Source organism: Megalops cyprinoides, chromosome 8 (assembly GCF_013368585.1).
Source record: "Megalops cyprinoides isolate fMegCyp1 chromosome 8, fMegCyp1.pri, whole genome shotgun sequence".
In the NCBI taxonomy this organism is placed as follows: domain Eukaryota; kingdom Metazoa; phylum Chordata; class Actinopteri; order Elopiformes; family Megalopidae; genus Megalops; species Megalops cyprinoides.
In genome coordinates, this window is record NC_050590.1 from 5,381,070 (window position 1) to 5,395,125 (window position 14,056).

At 39.5% G+C, this 14,056-nt stretch overlaps 1 protein-coding gene across 2 annotated transcripts in view; it reads left to right on the top strand.

Moving 5' to 3' along the window:
* Positions 1–2,824: 2,824 nt before the first annotated feature.
* Positions 2,825–14,056, top strand: part of LOC118781930 (AP-3 complex subunit beta-2) — a 59,031-nt gene continuing 47,799 nt past the window's right edge. Inside the window, exon 1 of one of the 2 annotated variants that reach the window (XM_036535087.1) lies at positions 2,825–3,040. In XM_036535087.1, the coding sequence (XP_036390980.1) occupies positions 2,931–3,040 (110 nt within the window). In that variant the 5' untranslated portion in view covers positions 2,825–2,930. The remainder of the gene's footprint in view (positions 3,041–14,056) is intronic. The other variant, XM_036535088.1, reaches the window with a different exon arrangement.

Genomic DNA, 14,056 nt, shown 5'->3' on the forward strand with positions numbered 1-14,056 from the left:
AAAGGCCGAAAACACCTAAAGTTAACGCTGCGAAGTGTGACTCGCTGGAGGAGTTGGGAACTTAAGGAACAGGGCCGAGGTGGGTTTGGGAGGGTCATTGCTGCTGGACAACCAAGTTTCTTTTTAATGAATAAGATTTCTTTTTAAACAAATAAATAAACATTACCAAGCTGGTCAAGTCCATCCACTGCCTTTGTCTTTGCTTTAGAATTTGACACTTGTTCCAATTATTCTCTTTAGAATTGGTTATAAAACTGCAAAATAAAAGTGTCTCATAACGAATTTCATGCCATTTACTTAAAATTACAGTGTTTAGTTTTTATTACAGTTTGAGAGGCATTAAGGAGTTTTGTATTGTAAAGTGTCAGTCACATGGCACAGGGAGGAAAAAGTATTTAGATCGAAAGAATAATTATTCTCCCTCATACTGTAACTAACTGAAGAAAATGTATTAGAGAAAAAAAATATTAAAATACAAATTACAAGGTTATGCTCACAATTCACGGATTTAAGGTTTCTAAAGTGAAAAAGCAGACTTTTCATTGCATTTACTTCTACAGTGACCTTTAACTGACAACAAGACATAGAGGAGAGGGCTCCATGATATCTTGTTTGCCCAAGAGAGATGATCCCATATGCAGTCTGCCTCTAACTCCAGACCCAGGTCTTTGAGGCCTTTGTTCATTTGTAGTTATGGTCAAATTTTTCCACATAGCAATTGTCATGTGAGTGTGGTGTGAAACTCATCACTGACCTAAAACTTAGCCGGTATGAAATCATTTCAATTATATGTATATATATCAAAACTATATACTGTAAAAAAAATGATGGGCAATAAAAATAATGATAAATAATGATTAAAAACAATCACCATGACAGCCCATTTTCAATTGTAATTTTACTGTGCAGTATGTCCTTAATCAAAGATTACTTTGAATGTTTTGCTTCAACTGATGTACATTGCATCTATGGGGCCATGAAATCATTTAGCCAATTAACAAATTCTAAAAACGGAGTCAAACTTAGTTCAATGAGAAAAAATACCTTTGACAGAAGAATAAAGCACAGCCCCATCTATCAGCAGAGAACAAATTTAGTCTAATTTCAAACTTAGTCCAATTTCATGGTGTTCTGTGTGTTCACAGAAAACTTCAAACTCTTTTACATCATTCTAGGAACACATTAATGAATACTTTTATGATAATACATTCTGTATATTCTACTGAATGAAGCTGGATTTATGTCAGAATATTAGAATTTAAGGGTGATATCTTTTTTTAGAAAACGATACAGACCTGGCATTAGAATTTCATTATTTGTAAAATGTATTGAAGAAACTTATGTTGCTGGGAATGTGGTATTATGAATGGTCAGCTGTCTCTCTTTAAAATGATTAATCAGTAGTGACAGCCAGAACAATTAATGAGTAATGGGCTGAAAACTTATGCAGCTACACGGAGAGCGCGGCTCTTACAGGTCGTTTTACACTGTGTCTACAGTGGAGCGTGTGCGCCATCTGCTGGACGGGAAAAGAAATGGAAAAGAATTCTTTAACACTTCTGTAAGACTCGATGGGCATGAATAATTAGGGGACAATTATTTATACATTGAGAACAGATTTGTGAGGGAAAAAAAACTTTTCTCCTTTTCATGATTTTGAGTGGATAGCAATTGGAAATAAATATATACATTTAAATGTTTTACATACAATTGTGTTCAAATAAGATCAGATGCATCTTTTTCATTCAATGTATACCTAATCTGAGATGATACAACAGATTTGCATGAGGAAGAGTTCAGGAATGTATTATAACAGTTTCTAAAATAAGGCAATGTCACTATTATTATTTCTATTTTGGTAAGTGTACCTTTGTGCTGTGCCAGCATGCACATATGTTTTTATTTACATAACAAAAGGAGGTGGATTTGAAGTCCGGATGGAACAATTCTACTCTGATGATATACATTGGAAAGTAATTCAACTGCGCGTTTTAAAATCAATTTGTATTAAAGGCATAAAGGTTTTATGTCAATCAATGTCTACAATCAATGACTACACATTGTAGGGTCTGGAAAAGGATGTGAAATGAGAAATTTAACAGGACAATTAATTTAAAAATTATTTAAAAAATGAGAATGTTACATTAAATAGAAGAATATATACTTAAATAATTGATCAATCCAATTTGATATAGTGCATTTAACAATTGAATTATCAGGAACTAGTTAGGAAAAACTGAAAAATTGTTCCCAGATTCCTAGACAAACTGGGGTGGGGGGGGGGGGGGGGGGGGGGGGGGGGGGGGGGGGGGGGGTGCAGGCTAGAAAAGCACAGGCGAGAAATCAATTCATTTCACAATAGGTAAGATAAATACAGACCATTCTGTATTCTCACACACTGTGTGATGGTTTGTGAATTTTGGGATTTGGGTTTCTGCCAGGCAAAAAGATAATGACAAATATATAAATCAACTATTAAGAAATAAATGTTTTGATTGATATTATCAGCAATGATATTAATATTGATGGAGATATAGGTTGACCTGGATGCACAGAGAAAACAGACTAGAAATGCATTTTTCATCTTATTTTTTTATTTTTCTAACACAAAGTAAGGCAGGAAAATAAATGGCAGTAGCTAATATTAGAAACAATGACCCCTGTGGGCCACAACTGGCAAGACAACAAGATGGGAGAAGCACTTGGAGAGACAAAAGCGGTGTCCTTTCATAGCCTGAAAATATCCTACGCCGACGGATCCAGAGCCAGGCTTACGGGCGCCATTTAATACCACGTGACTCAAGCATCACCGTGGAGCGCTATCTGTGTATCGCAGTGGCAGAGAAATAGATGTCAGTGCGCCTTTAAGAAGAGTCCCCGATATCCGTACTAAATCTCCATCGCTTTGACTCCACGAAACAGCCGTGGTAATGTCGGCTAGCTCTGCTTACGACGAAAAGGGGGGCTCCTCAAGTGTTGGGGAACCCGAGTATGGGCACGATCCAGCCAGCGGAGGAATCTTCTCCTCCGATTACAAACGGTAAGAGCAAAGAGGTATCTTTTGTGTTTTATATGATCATATGAAAGCCTAAGCTGATGGGGGGAGGTGCGGGGGCCAGTGAAGGTGGGGAGGAAGCTACAAAAAATCCATTCGTTGGGTGGGGGCGCATTATAATAGAAATATGGGTGACATTTAATTTTAAAGTTGATTCCAGAGGGGTCACGCTTTGGCCGGGTGCTTATTTGCCTGGTTTGCCCACTTGTCGTTTGTGTAAACTGGCTTTTCCTCTCAGTCGTATGAGCACCGTGGTACCTGCCGGGCCGAAACTCTGAACACTCCGTGATTTGATTTGATTCAAATGAGTGCGAACTACTGAAACTGTGAAGTCTAGTGCATTCTTGGTCATAATTATCGTTGTTTTATTTTATTTAATACGTCGCCGGTCAAGTGAACCAAGACAAGGAAATATTCGTGTCTGATCTTAGCTTATATTACTTGAATGATAGCTGATTGGGCAATACTGAACAACGGAATGCAATGTAGTGATCAAACTTCATTTGAACCATCGAAAAAGCCGCGCACGGGGGCTTGAGTAATGTGTTTTTGCAGCTTGTTCGAGGCTGACGGCTCGTTTCCGCTGCCGAAAGTGTTTTCAGAACTGCCGGTTGGACAGCGCAGTGGTGCTTTGCGCAGCCGAGGTTGCGCGGTGGAGCTGAGCGTTGCACAGATGGTGGTCCAGATTGACAGTCTTAATAGCAGTCCTGCACCGGCCCAGTCTGTTTTCTTTCACTTGCACGCTGCATCATGCTTTCCAATGGGAGATGTATACAGTTCGATTAAATATTCTTTGTCAAATTAACGCGAAGACGCGGTATGCAGACGTAATCTTTATTAAAGGTTCGTTGTAGATGAATGCAAAACATTAAGTTTTAGCCCTGTTATGCATACACGTCCATACACACTTTTAATTAGAGGCTTTCTGTAGTGTGTCAAAATACACAGATGTGGGAAAAGTATCGGATATACAGTATTTAATGTGTATAATTTATTTATTTAATGTGAAATTTTATATTTCATATCTATGTGAATACATTTTCACACAATGATGTTGAACCCCAAAGTAGCACACTCTTTACTTGTATCTCAGGGCTTTGATATGTGCACTCTGAAAATGTCTTTTTCTTTAGTGTAGTCTGCAAATTTGGCTCCCCAACGATATTGTGAACAAACACTACCAGTTTACAGTTTGTTTTACTCCAAATTTACAGTAACTGTAATGAGCATAACACTACAGAGAACAAGCTGTAAAGTTGATGTCAGCAAGAGGTATTGTAGTAGACTGCAATGCATTTGAATGCAGCATTTATAAACTGAACTGTATCTGGCAATACTGTGTCTGTTAATCTTGACAAAATTCACACCTGGTTGTGAGATGAGATTTGATCAAATGTGTTGAATATCATGTATAGAACAAACAGAATCAGTAAGCACCCAGAGCAAAATGAGTCTAACCCTAACCCTTCTATCCAGAACCCCCAACTGCAGCCTTTCCTGGTAGATTAGGCGGGTCCATGGAAATTAGGGTGAGTTTATGGATGAGTTTTCCTTAAGGAGTCATCAACTTGATTAAAAGTCCAGACTAAATAAAAGCTATTATGCCCATACCAGCCAGAACAAGCAGCTGTTGCTTAGAGCATGTGTGTGCTGGCTCCAGAATAAAAGTCCTGTGACTGGTGAACATGTAGCCTTCCATGTTTGTGTGTCATTTCTGCATTTCTTTGACTTATGTGTAGCATATTGCTATGTATCATTTCGTACTGGTTTTGGTGAAATTACAGGAAAGTACTGTAAAAAGTCAACACAGCCATAAACTGTTTCTGTTCAGTTCCATGCCATGTAAAGCCTGCCATTTCGTAGAGTGTAATTACTGAGTGTGTCAAGTGTATGCTTCAGTTTGCCTCACAGACCTATAGATGAAAGCTTTGGAGAAAATTGTCCATGTTTATGAGCCAGTTCTCTTGGTGCATGAAGTCGATTTCATCACATCTGGGAATATAACCCATCCAGTCACTCAGAGTGTATTTTCAAGAAGTCTTGGCTGTGGGGTTGCTTATTGCATCAGAAAAGGGATATCAGTGAAGTTAAGGGTCTCTTTGAGAAGTAAGTGTCACCTTTAAAGAGATTTTCCATTATGCATGATAGCTCCTGGGTGTCCTGGGGGGGGGGGGGGGGGGTGATTTTGGCTCTGACTTTGACATTGACTCTGGTGCAGGAAGGAATCTGACATTGCTGGTGTGCGATATTCAATACATGTTCTGATGATATCAGCATCAGTGTCAGAGGGCAGCAGTGTGATGTAGCAGTGAGGAGCAGAGGTCATAGCCAGAAGGTTGCTGGGTTGATTTCCCACTGGAGCACTGCTGCTATAGGGCTCTTAACTCCCAACTGCCTCAGTAAATACCCAGCTGTGTAAATTGAAAATTGTAACTTATGTAAGTTTCTCTGGGATAAGAGCTTATGCTGAACGACAATATTGTAATGTAACATAATGTAATGTAATATCCTCACCAGCAAATTGTAGCCTAATATGTTGTAATATGCATTATTAAATGTGACTGTGAAGGTCACATGTCTAACATTAATGTTCACCACTGAGTGAAATGTGGGTACTTGAGGAAGTAAATTGAAACTTCTGTGTTCAGGAAAGAGGCTGTGTTCATGGTTAGCGACACAGTTATTACAGCACCATGTAATTGCAAATACCTATGATGACTGTGGAACTGTAGTATATTGCATACATGCGTATGTACATATATCTTACACACTAGTTTACAAGAATCTTCAGGACAACACATGTATGTTTATTAGAGAAGTATCATCTTTAATTGACAAACCCAGGACTGTGGGATCCAATAAAATGTCTAAGAAGGGTGAGCAGTACTTCAATGATATCCTTACATAAGACAGTCATTGACTTGACAACAGAACTGGAATAAGGTACGGATGTCATTGTCCGTTTATCAGCAGTAACTATTAAAATCAAGAAAAGGGAACAAGATGAAAAGGTTAAAATATTCACAAACTGCCTGTTTCCATATGCATCACAGTATGAAAATGTCTGAGACACCTGTACAGCAGTGTATGTTTATGCTGAATAATGGTTTAAATGTGGTTGTCTTACCAATTGTGTGTGTGTGTGTATATATAATTACGATATTTAATTGATCAATGGTTAGTATTAACCCAAATCATTGTAGGAAATTTGTGTATGAAGGGATTGTTTTGAAGATTAAGTCTAACTTTTTTTGTGTATAAGACATTTAAAGCTACTACAGGTAGGTGACAGGTTAACCTACTGTGCCGCTATATTGCACTCAAAATAAGAACCCCCCCCCCCCCCCCCCCCCCCCGCATTTACACCCCACTTCTCTTTCTTAACAGCATGCTGAGTGTGATTGTGTAAAATATGTAAAATGAGATCATGTTTCCCTAATAATGAATAATATAGAGTGGTGTTTGAGTGTATGATCATGATACACAGCGTCTTGTCAAGCAGGATGAAACATCCAGTGTCTCTGCTTCCAACCGGAGCTATTTATAGAAGCTCCTCTATGTGGATCAGGGAGAAAATAGCTTCTCATGGATTAATGATGCATGAGATTCTCAGGGCTGCTGCACCAGCTATTGAGGCAAAAAAAAAAACCTTTCAATGTAGACTCATCAATCTCAGCATTTCATTTCCTGCGTATCTTCCTCTTTAAGATCTTGCTTTATCATTAGTTTGCAGAGTTTGATTAATGTCCAGAAGTCTGAATCGCAGTATCATGCGATGATCTGACTTCACATGACGCACAGCAAACTTAATACCGTATGATTTTGCGGTCTTCACTACTGCTCTCTTGCAACAGTAATGGGCGGCAGTGTAGCATAGTGGTTAAAGAGCAGGACTCGTAACCAAAAGGTTGCCGGTTCGATCCCCGCTGGGATACTGCTGCTGTACCCTTGGGCAAGGTACTTAACACACAGTTGCCTCAGTAAATATCCAGCTGTATAAATGGATAACATTGTAAAGAACTGTAGCCTATGTAAGTCGCTTTGGATAAAAGCGTCTGCCAAATGAATAAATGTAAATGTAAACACGGTGTTTGATCTCCTCCTCCTGGTCCTTTTGGGGATGAGGTTATGTGTGTGGTGTCACGTCACAGCAAGTTTTGAGATATTCCATGCTCAAGTGACCCAGTGAAGTGTAATGTTAGGTAGTGGAATCAAATCACAGTAAAATTCCATACAGAAAACTGTTTTTTTTAAAAGACTTACTATTTTAGATCTACCAAGTATATATATTACTCCTGATATAAAAAGTACCAACTTTGAAAGATTTATTTTGGGCTATGAAAATTCAATCAAATTGTTATATTAGTCATAGAGCTGTTGTACACTCTCTAGTGTTGTCAGCTTGTCTAATGCCATTTCATGAGCTGAAATTAATTGTACGTCTTGTGTATTGAATGTGTCAGTGTGCTTTGTGAACACAGTTTTCAACAGTATCACTAATTATACTGACAGACTTAATAAAATATTTTTAATGTTTCTAGTGCTTTAATGTACCTTGCAGGCTTGTTACAAGCTAAGTTATGAACAGTTTGCAGAATACTTAATTAATATTCGTATTATAACCAAATTAATAGGCTACTATGTGGTTTGATGAAGAATGCAGTTAGTGGATTGAAAAGCAACACACAGCAATTATATGCCTTGTTAGGTAGAAATATGTGGGAGTTTTTATATGTTTTTCATACAGTGTTGTGCAGTAAGGCTCTTAAACTAGTTTTTCATGGTGGCCAGGTATTTTTAATTGGTAGGTGGAGCAAACATTTTCTGCTCTCTGTTGATTAAATGATGTGTGAATAAGGAGTATGAATATGCGTATAAACAAAAATATATGCAGTTATTATTCATCACATTCAGAATAAAGCATATTTACCTTCTATTTGATTCTCTATGATGAAAGATATATTCACAACATATTTCTGATACACAGCCAATAAGTTATGAAACCAAACAAAATGGTATAACAGCTAAAATTAAAAGAAAGCAAGGTGATTTCAGGACTTCAGAAATTTTGCTAACTAGCAAAATATAGTTTACTGGTAAAGAAAGAAAGAAAGAACATCGAATGCACTTTAACCATCACACACATTTACTTAAATGCATTATTACGGCACTAAATGTATGATTATACCAGTAATTCCAAATGAAATGTGAATATATTAATTAATATGCATTAGTAGTAACATATACATTAACACATTTTGTATGGAATTAGTGCTGTAATCGCCACTGCCGTAGCTAGTGTCGATGTCATTGAATTGAAGACTTCTTGTGCTTTTCACTTTTGTCATGCAACTCTCCTTATAATCTGCATATTATTATCTGAAGAAAGGACACTCAATGTCCAATCAGTGGTTTGGTAATGCAGAAGCAATAGTTGTTTACTTTTAAAATGAAGTACATTTGAACTATTTTGAATTCCCTCCCGTGCTTCTTTGCTTTTTTGGCTTCTCCTCTACAATCGTATATTTGGCTCGTCTCACTGCGTCAGCCTCGTGCGAGACTGCAAGGGTGCAGCGGATGCAATATACTCTCACGCGACAGCGTCGACAGTATTTAACACTGCAAGTCCCATAGGGCACCAGGATTGCAAAAGGTGAACGGAGTACAGACGCATTTTCCTGGATGGTCGTCATCGGCGGGGTTCAGGAGGCTGGCGGGAGACAGAGTGCTCGGCGCAGAGTAACAAGACTATTGTGTTATGCTACCACGGACTCAGGTGGTCATATTGTCTTCAACACAGAGTCAAGATTGTTAGCTATACATAACAGTTTCAATCTTCATTATTAAACATTTTTTGTCAATAAACTGCTGTTACATAGGAGGGTACAACAGCAGTGACCCAGCAGGGAATTGAACCGGCAACCTTTTGGGCATGAGTCCTGCTCCTTAACGACTATGCTGCGCTACCGCCCAGTCAAGATGTACCTGTAACCGATCCCAGTTTTGATACATATTGATTTTTTTGTTTGCTTGGTTTTGTTTAGTTTTTTCCATTACTAAAATACCAAAAGAATATCAGCGGTTGATTCCATTTGCTCCCCAAGCAGCTAGGTAATTATACCTGCTATATGGTGATTCTTATTGGCATTAGCTGAACATCCCTAGGAGGGGTAAAGTTGATATGATTCTTATAGCTGCACAATGACTACCTTCCATGGTAGTTTGAGGAATGAAACAGTAGGTTTTCATGCAGTGAATCCAGATATGAAAAATATTATTTTAGATTGCAACTACATTCCTAATGTAAAGTCAAACCAAACATCAGGAAAACATTTCCTATGATTTTACAAAGAGTTTAGATCCATCTAAAGTTAAGCTGTCAAGCTGACTTCCTTACAATTCATTATGCCTTTCGACAAACTGTGGGGAACTTTTATTGATACGCAGGTACCTGCTGCCCTGAAAACGGCTTATTGTGCTGTTGCAGTACTATGCCATAGCCAAAAGAGGGCACTCACTATCAAGCTGTAAAGACTGTTTTAATGTCGCGTCCTAGTCTTCAGGAAGAAACGGGCCTCGTGGCACTTTGAAATGCATGAACTACATGTAAATGAGCAAAACTACAGGGTTTAGAATCGTGCTCTCACAATCAAACTGTGGTATTCTAGCATACATGCTCACCTTTTTTCAACCTATAACAAGGTCTCCAAAATATAGGAAATATCTTTTTCATCAGTGTGCAATATTGCTTTCCCTCCCTGTATAGTTTGATGTATGAAGCAATTTGATGTGGAAGAGATATTTCCTGCAGGCTTGTGGAAATATAGACATGGAAAGCAATTGCTTCGAACATAAGTGCCGGATTTATGTGAAACACGGGATATTTCAGTCAAGCAAGGGCTGTTGTGTGTCTGAATCAGGCTTTTTCTCTGAGGGACAAGCACGTGCATTATCTAACAATGTGTGTTACTTAGTGTGATTTTATTGATGTAAGCAAGGACACAGCAAGGCTAGCAATTGGACCAAATAATCAAATAAAGCTTTAGTTGACAACTAGTTTTTTTTTTTTCGAAAATCGGTCATGTTTAATAAACAAATGAAATATTGTAATATGCATGGGTGGGGCCTGCATAGCTCTGGTTTAGGAGAGCACTGTCTTTCGGAATGTCAGAATAAGATAGCATAGCGAGGCAAAAACCCCTACAAATCCAATTAGTCTACAAAATAATCAACTAGTCAGAAAAATTAGCTGTAATTACATTTTTTTACAAGCAGTGATTTCATTGTCTATATGTATTATTGTTATTATTTATGTATTATTATTATTATTATTATTGTCTGTATTGTAGCTATACATCAGTGTAGAGAGGGATTGAAGCAGCAGGTCGACACTCAAAAGCAAGTAGGATTGTCTTCCAGGGAATTCGGTTCGCGTCTCTGGAGTCCAGCTCTAGATGTGCGCCGTAATAAGAGCAGTGGTTCCTGGAGGTGCGGCCGTGGGATTGTTTCCCCAGATGCAAAGACGACATTCTCTACTCCTCGTCTTCTTCTCCTCCTCCGTTTATCATTGACTTTTCTTTCCTCACACCATCTTTGGATCCTATTCAGCTCTCCAACTCACGTAGAAAGCAGACCCAGTTTCCTCTCTTCGTCCTCTTTCCTGCATGTCAGCTTAGAGATTCTAGGTGCACGGTAGTGGTCAATGCTAGAAGCTCACCACAGCTTCTGGTAACAGCCAGAAACAAATTGTGTCCTATGCTAGGGTAATCACTTTTGTGTCATAATTTGTACAGTCAATGAAGCTCTGTACAGTCTGAAATCCATTTTCTTTGTTGATGGCATAGAAGTTCTCTTACTTCTCCAATACTTGAGCAAGATGGCTGTATCACACAGCTATTACCTGTGCGCCAGTCCATTACTTTGGTTGCATTTATTTGTTGGTTTGTTTTATTTAACCATTGTTCACCTGGTAAAACAACTGGGACCTCACTTCTGCCTCACCTGGGTATATAGTGTTGTATTGTACCTCACTTGTAAGTTGCTTTGGATAAAAGTATCTGCCAAATGAATAAATGTAAAGGTAATTATAGGTGGGCAGAAAATTGTGGGGATTATATAGCCAATCAACTGTGTGTGTGTGTGTGTGTGTGTATGGGGGTTGGGGTGGAGATGGGGGTGAGTTGGAGGCCATCAGGGACACCAGGGACTACACCCCTACCATTTTGATAAGTGTAATTTAATAACCATGGTGAGTGACGACCTCACTTAAAATCTCTTGTGAAAAATGGTCCTTCCAGATTGAACAGATATGTGCATGTCAGTATTCAGCAATTGACCTAAGGACTTTTTCTGCTTACTCATGTTTAGAGGACATGTCTGAGACACTTTAAAAGTGGGAACGTTGCCATAGAAACATACAATGTGGACGAGGGATTTATGTCCAATAGCATTGAAATCACAATGATTTGAGATCCATAATCCTTGAATCTGTTTTTGGGCCTTACTGCCACAGGAGGCCTTACTAAGACCATGAAGCTTCCAAATGCATTGCTACACCAAAGCCACCTTTTTTCACCATCAAAAAGGAAGTCATCACTGCAGTGAAGTCCAACAATTAGCTGCAATATAAGCACATTAAAGCATAATCAGTGGGCTCTTAAGTGGCTCAGTTGGTAAAAGCACTCCTTCTGAGAGTACACTGAGTGCTACGGCCCGGGTTTGAACCTGATCGTGTCACTAGCCGACAGCGACCGGGAGCTCACAGGCGGAGCACATTGGCTTCATTCTGCCGGGGATAGGGGTGGGTACGTCGGCAGGGGCTTCAACAGCAACAGCGACCCCTGCTGATCAATCAAGGAGGGCACGTGCTTGTCCACGCTTTCCTGGATTGACAGTGGGGGTTGTGCAATGGGACCGAACATTGATGACTCCAAATTGGACATTCCAGAATTCAGGGAATTGGCCATTCCAAATTGGGGAGTAAATGAAAAATGGAAAAAAAGCATGATCATTAACTTCTCATTTGATTGTCAATTTGTCATTGTTTATTGTCATACTCCAGTGTTTTCCATGGTTTGATGAAGCGTGATGCAGGTGACCTTTGCAAAAGATCAGTAGCTGCTTTCAAGATTATCTTCTGGCCAGTTAGTAATGGCTCTTCCACTGAGTGAGTCCTAGGTGTTCCATTTACACACATACGTGGCCAAGGTTCAATCTAACAGCAGTGTGCTTCCTCTTTGAATAGCAAACATGGCTTCAGCTTTGGATGGTTTTCCTAAGCAGGTGCAGTATGATATTATTTCCTGCCCCTATCATTTGCACAGCTGTGGTGGTCATTCTGTGTTTGTCAAAGTGTTACCAAGGTAACAGAAGCCTTTCTCAAGAAAAGGATACCCAGTATGCAGTGTGAAGTTGTGTTATGGAGGTAAATCTATCTTTTGGTGTTTGGGACATTGAGCGGTTGTTGCCTTTGTATCTCAGATTATATTAATGTAGCTTTTACAGTACCTCAGCTTTAATATGCAACAATAATAGAAACCACGGTGGCGTTGCTCATGGTGGTGGGAATGTAGTATTATTACTACATAAACACTTATGCATGTATTTTTAGACTTCCTGGCAAAAGTATCCCTCCCTTTTTTGGTTTTTTAAGGCCACAGGATGTATCTCTCGCATGGTATCCAAGCACCACAGGAATTGGAAGGAAATCAAATGGCTGCCTGAGCTGGTGGCACTGATGGCCGTGCCTGTTTGTGAGCATCATTAAGGTGCCTAGAGGGTAGCAAACTGAAACAACGGCCTGTCACTTCACTGGAGCACTTCATTTTTGAACACACGTTTATGCTTCAATTTTTATCTGTTATCCTCGTAACGAGTGGTCCTCGTTTCACGGAAAGAGCCTTAAGTGAGGCTGAGATCTTGATATGTTTTGAAAATGCTAGTGTCACGTAAAAAAAAAAAAAAAAAAATGTAATAGAATATTCTTTGATATTTGTCCTTGTGTGGCTGGGTATTTTGCAGGTGCACAGGAAGCAAGATACCCAGCAACACAGGTCTCTATATAGACAGTTTTGAGTCCTCACATTTAGTTGCCTTGGTAACTACTTTGTCCCTGGTATTTAGGATTTTTGAAAGGCACAAGGTCTGTTACAGGTATATGGTGACAGTTTAATGAAAGCTGTCACCATCTGGCCGCTATCTCACAGTATGTACAGAGGACAGGAACAGCAAAGCGGGAAAAGAACACCTTTCCAGTTTTAATTTGTTTAGCTTTGAATAATTTTGATTCGGAGGGACTTTGAGTATCCCAAGTGAGAGTTTGGCGTTATCTGGAATGACATCTCAACTGCAAAATCACAGTCCGTGAATTCAGTGTAAAATAAACAAATGACCAACTGAAATGGGATTCTGGGTGATTACACATGATCGTGTCAACTTTCCATTGTGTAGGTAATGGGTGGCATTTGTGGGATTTCTGTAATCGGCGTTGAGTTGCTATTCCACACGCCACGGGCCGGGCGCTGATGTGTCACGCTTGCGGGCACCTGACAATACAGCCTGCAGTCTCTTCCTGCCTGTATTGATATCTAATCAGTTATTTCAGCAGGGCCCCTCTCGTGCAACCCCCCTCCCCCAAAAAAGCAATCATCCCTCCGTCATTGCAACGCCCTGCGTGGGCTGAAGCTTCGCTCTGGTCTGCGAGGCACGGCAGACAGGAAAGTCGATTCTTTTTGAGAAAGCTGGTGTTTGGAAGGAAACGGAAAACAAGCCGCATGCTACCAGGGGGAACAGGGTGAGGGATCCTCTGAGAAGAGGAAATACAGGCATAGGAAATACAGTTTTTTTCACTGAGTACATTTTGTCAAGGTGAGAGTTTGGGGTGAGGGAGGGCGTTTTCCCTCCCATACAGTAATTAAAAGTACTGCAATATACTGAGCCATATGTTGTTCAGCTCAAGAGTGTATTTGAAATATGATTACAATATATTAATAGGAATCAGAA